General features: G+C 45.4%; 2 protein-coding genes across 2 annotated transcripts; both read left to right on the forward strand.

Moving 5' to 3' along the window:
- Positions 4,885 to 5,325, forward strand: LOC109946501. The gene has a single exon (XM_020554580.1). The coding sequence runs from the start codon at positions 4,885 to 4,887 to the stop codon at positions 5,323 to 5,325; it is 441 nt and encodes a 146-aa protein (XP_020410169.1).
- Positions 5,777 to 7,897, forward strand: LOC109946503. Its single transcript, XM_020554588.1, has 4 exons — positions 5,777 to 6,349; positions 6,496 to 6,723; positions 6,818 to 7,330; positions 7,682 to 7,897. The coding sequence occupies exons 1-4, from the start codon at positions 5,777 to 5,779 to the stop codon at positions 7,895 to 7,897; spliced, it is 1,530 nt and encodes a 509-aa protein (XP_020410177.1).

Raw genomic sequence — 13,695 nt, forward strand, 5'->3', positions numbered from 1 at the left:
ATTATATGGGTTAAAGTCCCATAATATGAGTTAAAGTCCCAAAAATTAATTGACATGTATGTATTAATCTGTGGCATGTCTGCAGCATGACAGATATATGGGTTCTAAATGTTCCAACTCCCTAAATGGAGATTTTCCACGCCCTATGTAAAATAACGCTCCATTGGAGGTTATAATCCACATTCTCACATAATAAAAGCCCCCTGAAGTGGCTTGGGTACCCAAAAGCAAAGAAATGCTTATAATTGATGCATGCGCATGCACATGAGAATGGTGGGATCATGAATTGATGAATGAGAATTTTTGATCATGAATTGATGAACGACAATTTTTTTTGTTTTTGGAGTAGCTACTCAAATCATCAATGGGCTGTGTTGATTGGAACCACGTTCAATTATTAAGTGTCGACAATATCATTGGCCAAAATGGAACGAGGTAATTCCATTATAAATGAGAATGAACGTGAAAGAACAAACCCACAATACGAACCCCAAAATTTGTTAATACTGAATTTATACTTGGGTGTTCGGAATAAAAGGGAATATACCTACTTTGCATGACACACTGTTTCTGGCAGAAACAAGGAATGTTGGGCTTTCTCCATATTTACAGATTCAATTGTGCCCCCCCTTATTACACAATTACGGAGACCAACATATTATCTTTGAGGGTTATTAAATGCACAGAGCATATCGCCAGAAGCGATTCCCTAAAGATGTATAAATAGCTGGGTTAAAGCTATATAATGTGTCATAAAGTTTAATCCCCTTTTAGACAAAATCCGTTGAGAGGATTGACAATTGCATAAAGCAAGTCCTTAAAGGACATGTGCTTGAAGCACAAAATTTGTACTCAATATTAATATGCATAAATTACCTCAGTGAGTACATTGATGTGATTGCAACATATTAAAGATTCTGCAGAATTCATGAAATATTTGTCTCGATCGAGCATTATACCAACGAAATTCTTGCTTATACTAAGAAAGTATTGAAGCATTTTTAAGAGGATTATCCGTTGGACACTTTAATGATTTTTCGGAAGTATACTAGACCAAATAGAGCTCAGCTCACACTGTACTCTTTTTCCTTCGTCCAGGTTTTTATCCCATTGGGTTTTTCCTGGTAAGGTTTTAACGAGGCAGTGTAGCTCAAGGGTTTAGGGTATACTATGAAAAATTTTATGGTCGCTTACTGGACAAAAGCTAGTCCTAAATTTTTCAGGGGGAGATATTCATCAGGGGGAGCATGGTTTTAATAAAGACCTTTATACATTGTACTCTTTTTTCCTTCATCCAGGTTTTTATCCCATTGGGTTTTTCCTGGTAAGGTTTTAACGAGGCAGTGTCGCTCAAAATTGACTCACAGAAGCAGTGTGAACTACGATATTCAGAAAGGTGATCAACAGCATGACTTAAAGATATTTTGCCAAGCATCAGGGGGAGCATGCTATCAATACAGATCTTCAAACACTGTACTCTTTTTCCTTCGTCCAGGTTTTTATCCCACTGGGTTTTTCCTGACAAGGTTTTAACGAGGCAGTGTCGCACGCGCGTCAATATACTTAGAATTTTATGTTACACATGATTATGTACTCTTTTTCCCTTTGTCCAGTTTTTGTCCCACTGAGTTTTTACTGGCAAAGTTTTTAACGAGACATATTCTGTATCATTTGTGGTCTCCAAGGGGGAGTGTTGTAAAAGAATTATAGTGGAGCCCACCTCCATTTAGGAGATGTTTGCCTATAAAGGTTCCACCATTCTTTGTAAACATGGAACAATCTGAATACACAATGAGAAGATAAAATCATTCTCTTCTCTCTCTCAATTTCCTCTCCAATTTTCTCCCTAAGATTTACAACAATAACACAAATCTTTTTTCTTTTTAATTGTGAAAACAGGCTTTCTTTTTTCCTTTTTTTATTTTATTTTATAAATATGTATATATTTTTTTTTAAGTACAAGGAATTAGAAGAGGAGAGTTTACACAAATATTTATTGAATGTCTGGAAATTTCGAATATCTGTCTACATGGATGAAGATGCCAACTAAACTATACCTCACTAGCTCTAGCAAATACAAGTTTTCCATTTTACTTCAACGAAGATGCAATTATCTGCAAATTGTCTATCAAACCCCGCAAGCAGGTTTTGAAGGTTAATTAGTAAGTTCTTCTTTTTGTTGATTAATTTAATAAGAGTGGGTTTATAAGCAGTTGACATTTGACCTGCTAAACATATATGTGCGTGTGTGTGACATAATTAGCCATGAGCGAGCAGCCACACACAGATCCTACAGATTGTGATTGAAGCACAGTTGACAATTGAAATGTTGAATATATGCAGCTCTATATGCATTACGTGATATAGAATGCATCGAGAAAACACCACTTTTACTTAAAAAATTTCAACTTTGATGTCATTTATTGACATGGTTAATTGTTTTATGGTGAAAAAAAATTTGAGTAAAAACTGAAATATGAAGAAAGATTTTGAGGGACGATTTGAGTCGTATGGGACAAATAACATTTTAAGAAAATGATTCAAATCGTACCTCAAAGCCTTTCTATTTTAATGTTTACTCAACAAGTAATCCTCATTTAGAATTATGGTTGCTAGCCTCGGATTGGTTAATCGCTTCACTTTTAGGTTTTAAGTATTAGATTTTGAGAATAACCAACCTATCATTAAATGAAATCGAAGTTAAGGAAAAATGGGGTTATTATCTTGATTGTGGGAACTGAATTAAATCAGATCCTAGGTCAAATAATTCCTTTCATTTGGGGATTATTTGACCTAATTGGGAATTACTCAACTTAATTGGGAGTTACTCAATTTAATTGAAAATTACCTAATTAAATTGAGAATTGATTTGATTCCTACCCCAATTCCCAATTAAATGAGGAGTTACCTAATTAAATTAGGAATTGATTTGATACCCACCACAATTAGGGATTTGATTTACCATAATAAATCAAATCAATTCCAAATCGGGGAGGAATAATTCATTTCCGTCTACGAAATTATTCCTCTGAAGTCCTAGCCTCCGAGACTACTATAAAAGGATGGCCACACACAAAGATTAAGGTACGTCTAAATTCCTACTGAAACTCTACATAAATTATTTCTCAAAAACCTTGGCCACCTCCTCTCTTTCTCTCTTTCACACAAGGCTCCGGCCACCACACACGGCTCCGGCCACTCGGTTTTCCTTGAAACACCCTACCTAACTTAGGCATTGTAGGGCCTTTGGCCAACATCCCCCGGGTGTGGTCCTTTTACTTCGATCTGTTTTGCAGGGAGAAAGAGAGACGGAGAAGACGACGGAATCTTGGGCGAATATTCTCGTGGAAAAATTTGCTCCCACAAATTGGTGCTTTCATTGAGAGCGCAAAATAATACTCAAAGCATACTCCAAATCCATCTTCCACACATTTTTTCAAACAAACATGGTTGATACAAGACGTACGAAGAGCAACACCATCACAATGGGCCCGTCACATGGTTTCGTGGTGGAAACCTCAATGCAACCGCACGGAATCGCGGCCGCCAACAACTTGCAGACGTCTCCTAGTGCTTTGCAGTCGCTGCAGACAGCTGCTGAAATTGCAGAACATGATCCCGTGACCTCCACAGCCTTGCTGCCACAAGCGCCGATTGTCGGAGCTGCTCTGCAGCACCATCTTGTCGGAGCTGCTCTGCCTCGCTATCCTGCTGTCGGAGCACAACAGCAACCACACCACTCAGCTATCGGAACTGCTGGACAGTTCCATGGCTACTTCGACGTCCTAGCCTTGGAGCAGATCCATTCTCTCCCTCCTCTGCAGCCACACTTGACGTATGCACTTGCGTACGCATCTAATGGAACCTAGCCCATATGTCGTTGGGCCCGATGCACACCACTCTACTTGACCCGCTCAGTCAGGTGGACCTTAACTCAAGGATTGATCAACTCACACAGAGGGTCGAAAATCAAAATAATCTGATTAGCCAGCTACTCAGGCAGATCAACTTGAATCAAGGCCCTAACCTTGGACCCCATGACGAGGAGAGGGGGTGCATGAGCATGCGGGCGAGCAGTTCGAGAGGTCCTAAGCTGGTCAGACTTGGGCAAACAGGCAGGGGAGAGAGCAAGATCGTGCAGACGAGACGCAGACAGCCGCGAGCCGTACTTTAAGCCGTTCAAGGCTAGGACCAAGGACCAATGTGCTAGAAAAGCTGGGCCCACAAGGAACTCGAGTTTGTGAGCAGTCGCGTAATGAGCGCAACGATCAATGCCCACCAGCCCGCTCGAGGACCAACACACGGCGACAAGCTGTAGAGGAATCCTCACAAGCTCAATCTCCTAATTTGCCCCACGGGCAAGGCACCCAAGGGGATTGACCCTTGGGAACTGAGGAAGAAGTTAGCCAATCGCGCTCGAGGCACCGAAGATGTCGACCTAAGCGACCCTCCTTGCGGGCAGAAGGTGACGATCGACGCCCACCAGCCCGCTCAAGGACCAACACGCGGTGACAAACTATAGAGGAATCCTCACAAGCTCAATCTCCTAATCTGCCCCACGGTCAGAGCACCCAAGGGGATCGAACCTTGGGAACCGAGGAAGAAGTTAGCCAGTCGCGCTCGAGGCACCGAAGACGTCGGCCTGAGACTCCAGCCCTACGAGCAGAGGATGTCAAGAAGCTAGTAAATGACCGACTCTAAGGTCTCCAACTTAAAGGAAGCATGGAGGAGGCCCTGTGCAAGGAAATTGATCGAGTCGATTGCTCACCTTTTACTGACAAGGTAGAATGAGTACCTCCACCGAAGTGGTTCACAACGCCATTCATCACTCTATTCAAGAGGGGCTCTGACCCTGAGAGCCATTTGAGGCACTTCAAAAGCGCTATGATCCTGTACAAGGCAGACGATGCCCTAATGTGCAAAGTGTTCGCGATGACCCTGAGAGGAGCAGCTCAAGACTGGTTCCACACTTTACCGTCCGCGTCGATAGGATACTTCAAGGAGTTAGCCCTCATCTTCACAAAGGAGTACACCTCCTACAAGACGGTCAGAAAGCATGCGGACCATATGTTCAACCTGCGCAAAAAGCCAGACGAGTCTCTACGAGACTACCTGAGACGGTTTAAGGCTGAGAAGGCTAACATCATAGGATGTAATGACCAAGTTGCATCCTCAGCTTTCAAGAAGGGCTTGCTAACCGAGCATGAGCTATACCGGGAGCTAGCCATAACTCCAAGTCAAACCTTGGTAGAAGTGTTTGCGATAGCAGAGCCCTACGCACTTTGGGATGATGATCGTATCACCGCAAAGAAAGCCAGCAAGTAAGTTGACCACCCGACGAAGAAGGCAAGCCAAAAAAGCAACCAATTGGAGCAAAAAGCTCGGGATAAGTGCAGATCACGGCCCCAAGAGGGAGGCTCAGAAATAGGGACCTTCACTGAGTTCGCTATCCCAAGTCACCAGATTCTGGCTCAAGTGAAGGACAAGCAGTGGGTGAGGAGACCGCCACCCATGAGGGGAGACCCCTCTAAGAGGGACACCAGTAAATACTGTGCATTCCACGGGGAGCACGGTCATTACACCAACAACTGCAACGCTTGGAAAAGGCACCTTAAGGAGCTGGTCGGAGAAGGCCATTGCACAGAATTCGTCGCAAAGAAGGCTACCGAACAGATAGAGGATCGAGATGCAGTTGCCAAGGAACCTCCCCAAAAGGTCATTCAAATCAACAACATTCTAGCTGACTCCCAAGGCCGGGCTGACCACCAAGGAGCGCATGAGAAAGATCGCGCAGGCGACTTATGTTTCCCAAGTCACAACAGGAGTACCAGTGATTGTGGATACACCCATTATTGGCTTCCAAAAGAAGGACTTGATCGGGCTTGACCTGCCACATAATGACGCCCTAGTCATCTGCATCCAAATTAAACAAGTTGTGATTGAGCGAGTTCATGTGGATGAGGGATGCGCAGCCAACATCCTGCAATTATCTGTTATCCAACAGATGGGATTGGAGCCCAAGATTAGCAAACTTGCCAGATCCCTCATTGGCTTCAATGAGGCCACATCAGTCACGGTTGAAACGATCGACCTTGACGTCCAGTCACCCCCAGTGGTCTACTCGCAAACCTTGATGGGCCGACCGTGGATCAGCAAGATCGTGGCCATCATATCTGCTCAACAGCAGAAGATTCGCTACCCTATCCTTGGGGGCGGAATCGGGCAGATCAATAGTGACCAATCCATGGCAAGAAGATGCACAGCTCAAGGACTCAAGAAGAGCAAGCAGTTGCAGTTTACACCAGTAATGCAAGCTGCCAACAAGGCAGGAAGCGCTCCCAACAGACAAGCAAGCCCGAACGGGAAGAGAGCTGCTACCTCACAATAGCAATTAAGGAGCCAAGATCAAGGCGAGGGAATTAGCCCGGAAGACTCCCTTGAAAGGGTTGGAAGCCTGAGGATGACGTTGAGTTAGTACCCCTTGATCCTGGCCAGCTAGACAAACAAGAGCAGATCGGCTCGCGCCAGAATCCAAACAAGAAGGATCGAGATGAGGGAATCCACCCGGAAGGCTCCCTTGAAGAAGGTTGGAAGCCTGAGGAAGATGTTGAGTTAGTACCCCTCAATCCTGACCAGCCAGATAAGAAAGCACATATTGGCTCGCGCTTAAGCCCAGACGAGAAGGTGGAGGTTGACCACCTTCCTCAAGAACAACAAAGACATGTTCGCGTTGTCACCATCTGACATGCCCGGCATTGACCCAAATATCATCTGTCACCGGCTCCATGTCAACCCTGCCAGCAAGCCCGTGGTGTAGAAGAGACGCAACTTTGCTCCCGAGCGAGTCGTGATCATTGAAGTTAAGATCGACAAGCTTCTAGCAGCCAGATTCATTGAAGAGGTCTCTTACTCGGAATGGCTGGCCAACGTTGTTCTGGTGGCAAAACAAGAAAATGGCAAATGGAGAGTGTGCGTCGATTACACTGACGTCAACGAAGCATGCCCTAAAGACAACTTCCCGTTGCCGAGAATCGACCAGCTCATGGATTCAACTTCCGGCAACCAGCTGCTCAACTTCATGGATGTCTATTTCAACTATAATCAAATTATGATGTATGACGATGACAAGGCGAAGACCTCCTTCATCATCGAGAGAGGGTTCTACTGCTACAAAGTCATGCCCTTTGGGCTGAAGAATGCCGGAGCAACCTACCAAAGGCTCGTGAATAAGATTTTCAAGGAGCAGATCGGTAGAACCATGGAAGTCTACGTGGATGATATGCTGGTCAAAGCCCCCAAGCATGGAGGCCACCTCAAAAACCTCACTAAGGCATTCAGCCTACTCCGCCAATACCGCATGAAGTTAAATCCCTGTAAATGCACGTTCGGTGTATCATCTGGCCGATTCCTGGGGTACTTAGTCACACAACGAGGTATCGAGGCACACCCACGCCAAATCAAAGCCATTGTCGAGATGAAGTCACCTGCCACAGTGAAGGAAATACAAAGTCTAACGGGCAGAGTAGCAGCCCTCAACCGATTCCTCTCGAAGTCTACCGACAAGTGCAGACCATTCTTCAAAGCTTTGAAGAAGGGGCAAAAAGACAAGTGGGACGAGGAGTGCGAAGTAGCTTTCCAGAGTCTAAAGACCTACCTTACTTCACCTCCCCTGCTGTCGAAGCTAGTTCCTGGTGAAGACTTGTTCGTGTACCTGGCAATGTCCAACTCGGCCGTCAGCTTAGCTCTCATCCGAGAAGAACTTAGGACCCAACATCCGATATTCTACACGTCAAAAGCTCTCCTCGATGCAGACACTCACTACCCAAAATTGGAGAAGCTCATTTTGGCCCTTGTTGTTTCTGCGAGAAAGCTGCGACCTTATTACCAAGCTCACTGAGTCATTATTATGACTGACTTTCCTTTGAGATCAATCCTCCACAGCCTTGATGCTTCTCAGCGACTCATGAAGTGGGCAATAGAGCTAAGCCAATACGACCTCCTCTACCGGCCAAAGACTGCAATAAAAGCCCAGGCCTTAGCAGACTTTGTTGCAGAATTCACACCATCAGCCGAAGAAGAGAAGCTGGTCAGCAAAAAGAAGAAAAGTTCGAGAACAGACAAGACCTCTGCGGAACCTAACCAACCCAGAGACATGTGGCAGTTACGCGTAGATGGAGCGTCGAACCAGAAAGGAGCTGGAGCAGACGTCATCATCGTCACCCAGGATGGAACCCTGTTAGAGCAAGCTATCACACTTGGCTTCCCGACTTCAAATAATGAGGCAGAGTACGAGGCATTGCCCTCTGGCTTGTGCTTGGCAAAGGAGCTATCAATCAAGAAGATGACCATCTACTCAGATTCCCAGCTGATCACAAGTCAAGCCTCAGGAGAATACATGGCGAAGCACCCAAGGATAATCTTGTACCTTGATAAAGTCCAAGAGCTGTTGAAGGCATTTCCCACCTTCACCATCCAGAAGGTGCCCCGAGCAGAGAACGCGCATACAGATGCGTTGGCAAGCTTAGGATCAGCGCTGGATACCCAATTCAGATGCTCCATCCTGGTCGAGCACCTTGACTAGCGTAGCATAGAAGAGGCAGAACAACTGGACCTGATGTAGATCGGCAAGGATCCTAGCTGGCAAGACCTTATCATTAACTACCTAGTGAACGAAAACTTGCCCGAGGACAAGTCCGAGGCCAGAAAAATCAAGCAGAAGGCTACAAGATACTACATGAAAGGCGACATGCACATCCGCCGATCATACTCCGGGCCTCATCTCACTTGCATCAAGTACCCGCAAACGCTCGAGGTTCTCTGCGAAATACACGACGGCGAATGTGGAAATCAAGCTGGGGGTTCACTTGCTTAGAAGGCTCTCAACATTGGCTGTTTCTGGCCTACCATGCGCAAAGACTCCACAGAGTATGCTCGAAGATGTGATCGATGCCAACGCTAAAAGCTGGTCCTTGGCCTTCCAGCTGAGGAATACCATCCGTAGAACAGTCCATGGCCATTCATGTAGTAGGCTATTGACTTGGTGGGACCTATGTCGACAGCACCTACCGATAAGAAGATGATGATCGTTGCCACTGATTACTTCACCAAATGGATCGATGCCAAGGATTTATCTTCTACCAAGAAAGCTGACGTTGAACAGTTCATCTGGAAGAACATCGTTTGCAGATTCGATTGCCCGCAATCGATAGTCACCGACAATGGTACACAGTTCGTGGGCAGGTAGATCCTTGCATTCATTGCGAAGTATGGCATCAAACAACACCTGTCAACTCCCAGATACCCGCAAGGCAATGGCCAAGCGGAGGCATCCAACAAGATCGTGCTGGACTGCCTAAAGAAAAGACTGGAAGGCGCAGAAGGAAAATGGGTCGACGAGCTGCCAAGAGTCCTATAGGCTTATCACACAACCAAAAGGAAATCGACCGGAGAGACACCATTTTCCCTGGCCTATGGGACGGAAGCAATCATTCCCCCACACATCACAGTCCCTTCCATGAGTATTGAGGTGGGCAGTCTTGACCAAAACTACAAGCAGATGAGAGTCAACCTTGATTTGCTTGAAGAAGAAAGAGAAAAGGTCATTGTTCGAGTTGCCGCCTACCAGCAGCAGTTGATGTCCTACTACAATAAGAAGGCCAAGATCAGATAGTTTCGCCCTGGAGACCTTGTGCTCAGAAAAACTTTCACCACAGCACCGAGGCAAGGGTCAAAGAAGATGAAGCCAAATTGGGAAGGCCCCTATGTGATCAGCCGATCTGGGGGCAGAGGAAGTTACACCCTCGACACTCTAGAAGGGAAGGAAATTCCAAGACAATGGAATGCCCACCACCTTCGGATATACTATCCATGAAGCTCTTCGCTTACCAGCTCGAGTTCTAGCAGGCGACGAGCCTCTCGTACTTCTATTGAAGACAAACTGCTTTCGATGTTACCTATGTTGTTAATTTCCTTTATTCAATAAAGCGATGTATTCACACCAACATCAATACAAGAGCAAGCTTTTCAAAGAAGTACTTTTTCGAGCATTATGTCCTACAAACATATATATGCAGGCAATAAGCCTTATCTCCATTGCAGACAAGCTGCTCCTCGAAACACAAACTCAATGGAGTCTTTTTCAAGCATTATGTCCCCGACATACGCACGCAGGCGACAAGCCTCACCACCATTGCAGACAAGCTGCTCCTCGAAACACAAACTCAATGGAGTCTTTTTCGAGCATTATGTCCCCGACATACGCTCGCAGGCGACAAGCCTCATCTCCATTGCAGACAAGCTGCTCCTCGAAGCACAAACTCGATGGAGTCTTTTTCAAGCGTTATGTCCCCAACATATGCACGCAGGCGACAAGCCTCACCTCCGTTGTAGACAAGCTGCTCCTCGAAGCACAAACTCAATGGAATCTTTTTCGAGCATTATGTCCCCGACATACGCTCGCAGGCGAAAAGCCTCACCTCCATTGCAGACAAGCTGCTCCTCGAAGCACAAACTCAAGGGAGTCTTTTTCGAGCATTATGTCCCCGACATACTTTCTCAGGCGACAAGCCTCATCTCTATTGCAGACAAGCTGCTCCTCGAAGCACAAATTCGATGGAGTCTTTTTCAAGCGTTATGTCCCTGACATAAGCACGTAGGCGACAAGCCTCACCTCCATTGTAGACAAGCTGCTCCTCGAAGCATAAACTCAATGGAGTCTTTTTCAAGCATTATGTCTCTGACATACGCTCGCAGGCGACAAGCCTTATCTCCATTGCAGACAAGCTGCTCCTCGAAGCACAAACTCAATGGAGTCTTTTTCGAGCATTATGTCTCTGACATACGCTCGCAGGTGATAAGCCTTATCTCCATTGCAGACAAGCTGCTCCTCGAAGCACAAACTTGATGGAGTTTTTTTCAAGCATTATGTCCCCGACATACGCTCGCAGGCGACAAGCCTCACCTCCATTGCAGACAAGCTGCTCCTCGAAGCACAAACTCAATGGAGTCTTTTTCAAGCGTTATGTCCCCGACATACGCACATAGGCAAAAAGCCTTACCCTCAATTGTAGGCAAGCTACTTCACAAGTACAAACTCAATGAAGTCTCTTTCAAGTGCTATGTCTCTGGACACACATTTACAAGATACAACGAGATTTGAAGTTCGAAAGACAACTGAAAATTCCATAACAAAGCGGCCAATCAGCCAAGTTCAACAAGAAATAAGGTGGTCAACCAAAGACCACTTATTGAAAGAAAATTACAAAGTTCAAAAATAGCAAAAATGAACTACAACTACTAGGGGACTTTAGCAGGTAACCTTTAGCTGATCACATCCTCAACTGCGTTGGCAACAGCCTCATTCTGCCCAACCAGCACCACCTGCTCAACCGCCTCAGCTGTCTGCTCCTTCACATCCGCCTTAGCCTCATCAGCTGACCCACTTTGGGGTTTGTCTTCCTCCATTGGAGCTTCATTTGCTATCTGCTCTTCAACTGCTTCTGCATCCACAACATTGAGCTGCTCACTCTGACCGGCGCGGGGGGGGGGAGGGGGGGATAGGTCAAGACAGGACTGCTCACCATCATCATTTTTGAGACGGCAGCAAGGAAAAGCACCGTTCCTGCAGTCCAAGTATCCCAGCTTGTATGCATTAGCAGCAATTTCATGCTTGGACGCCTCCGTGGCTTCAACATGAGTACCAAAATTGACCAGCAAAGCTATCACCAACTCCCGGATCAGCAGTTCGTGTAACTGAAGGACATTTTGCTCGAGCAGATTACTTTTTAGCTCTTTTTGCTGCAACTTGCGACATTGAATCAGCTCCACGCTTAACTATTCGTGGCTTTGTAGATGAGTCATGGATAGAGGTATAGTCCTCTCAATTTGATCCTCGGATCAGCGCAGGCGACCCAAACCCTACTTCTCAACAACCTTCTTATAAGGCAGATAACGGGTTTTGGGCAGTTCGGGCAGAGACTTGAGCAGAATATCCCAGACCTCCTGCATGCTATTGACTTTCTTGTTGTTGACATTGACGATGCGCTTGATCTCGGCAGATGAAAAAGGAGCAACTCCCATGGGGATCTTCTCAGCACATTAGACCTCCCTTAAAGAAGACTTGCTCGTGGTAGAAGGAGGAAGTTCGGTCGAGGACTCCACATGCTCAGCTAGCAGATCATCTAGGCCTGAGCCATACAGCTTCCATCTTTCAACATCTCCGGCAGGGGGCAGACCACCAACCTCCTTTCAATGTTTGCTCAGCAACCAGCGCTATTCAAGGAACCTGATAGGGATGTTCAGAGCTTGCTGAACCTTGGTCATGTTCGGGCCGAGATCGAGTTTATTGCAGATGTCATTCTTTGTAAGCAGGAGATGAAAGTTAGTCAGATACACAACAAAGAATTCCTTGGCAACTGTAGCAGATCAAAGGGATGCAACTTATCATCATAATAAGTGAGAAGAACGAGCGGACCGTCGCCAACCTCCTCTTCCTATCTGCCGTTGACTTTCAACATGTTCGTGCTCTGCACATGATCGCCTTGACTCATACTAATCCTAGTTCATGGCACAAAAAGAAGAAGGAATTGAAGCCATTTGGATCAGCCACAAAAAAGACGACCCAAACTGCCACCTGCTCCAGCAACAGATTGCGCGCCTCCAGCCCAGTTATAGCTGGACAACCCGAGTAAAAAGCCTCCTCCATGCAGGAGCCCAAATCAAAGAAGGAAGCCTAGTTGTAGTTGGATGGCCCAACGGTTAATCCACATCTCCTACATGCCTCCACATGCCATGCAGAAGCTGGGGGGCATTTGTGGGAACCGAATTAAATCAGACCCTAGGTCAAATAATTCCTTCCATTTGGGGATTATTTGACCTAATTGGGAATTACTCAACCTAATTGGGAGTTACTCAATTTAATTCAAAATTACCTAATTAAATTGAGAATTGATTTGATTCCTACCCCAATTCCCAATTAAATGAGGAGTTACCTAATTAAATTAAGAATTGATTTGATACCTACCACAATTAGGGATTTGGTTTACCCTAATAAATCAAATCAATTCCAAATCGGGGAGGAATAATTCCTTTCCGTCTACGGAATTATTCCTCTGAAACCCTAGCCTCTAAGACCACTATAAAAGGATGGCCACACACAAAGGTTAAGGTACGTCTAAATTCCTACTGAAACTCTGCAGAAATTATTTCTCAAAAACCCTAGCCACCTCCTCTATTTCTCTCTCTCACACAAGGCTTCGGCCACCACACACGGCTCCGGTCACCACACACGACTCCGGCCACCCAGTTTTCCTTGAAACACCCTACCTAACTTAGGCATTGGAGGGCCTTTGGCCAATACCCCCAGGGTGTGGTCATTTTACTCCGATCTGTTTTGCAGGGAGAAAGAGAGGCGGAGAAGACAAAGGAATCTTAGGCGAATATTCTCGTGGGAAAATTTGCTCTCACATTGATCATGAGAGTTTCTTCTACAAATATGTGTCAAACAAAGTGGGTAGAATATTTTCAAATTGTATTTCATTCTCCAAAATGAGGTATTTATAATACAAAAGTACAAACCCTAGTAGGGTTATACTAGGAAACTAAGATAAAGTCCTAATTACATAACATCTATACAAATGGAAATAAATAGAATCATAATATATTAGAAAGTAAATCTCCTAATTACACTAGGATCTC

The sequence above is a fragment of the Prunus persica genome, chromosome G1 (assembly GCF_000346465.2).
Source record: "Prunus persica cultivar Lovell chromosome G1, Prunus_persica_NCBIv2, whole genome shotgun sequence".
NCBI lineage: Eukaryota > Viridiplantae > Streptophyta > Magnoliopsida > Rosales > Rosaceae > Prunus > Prunus persica.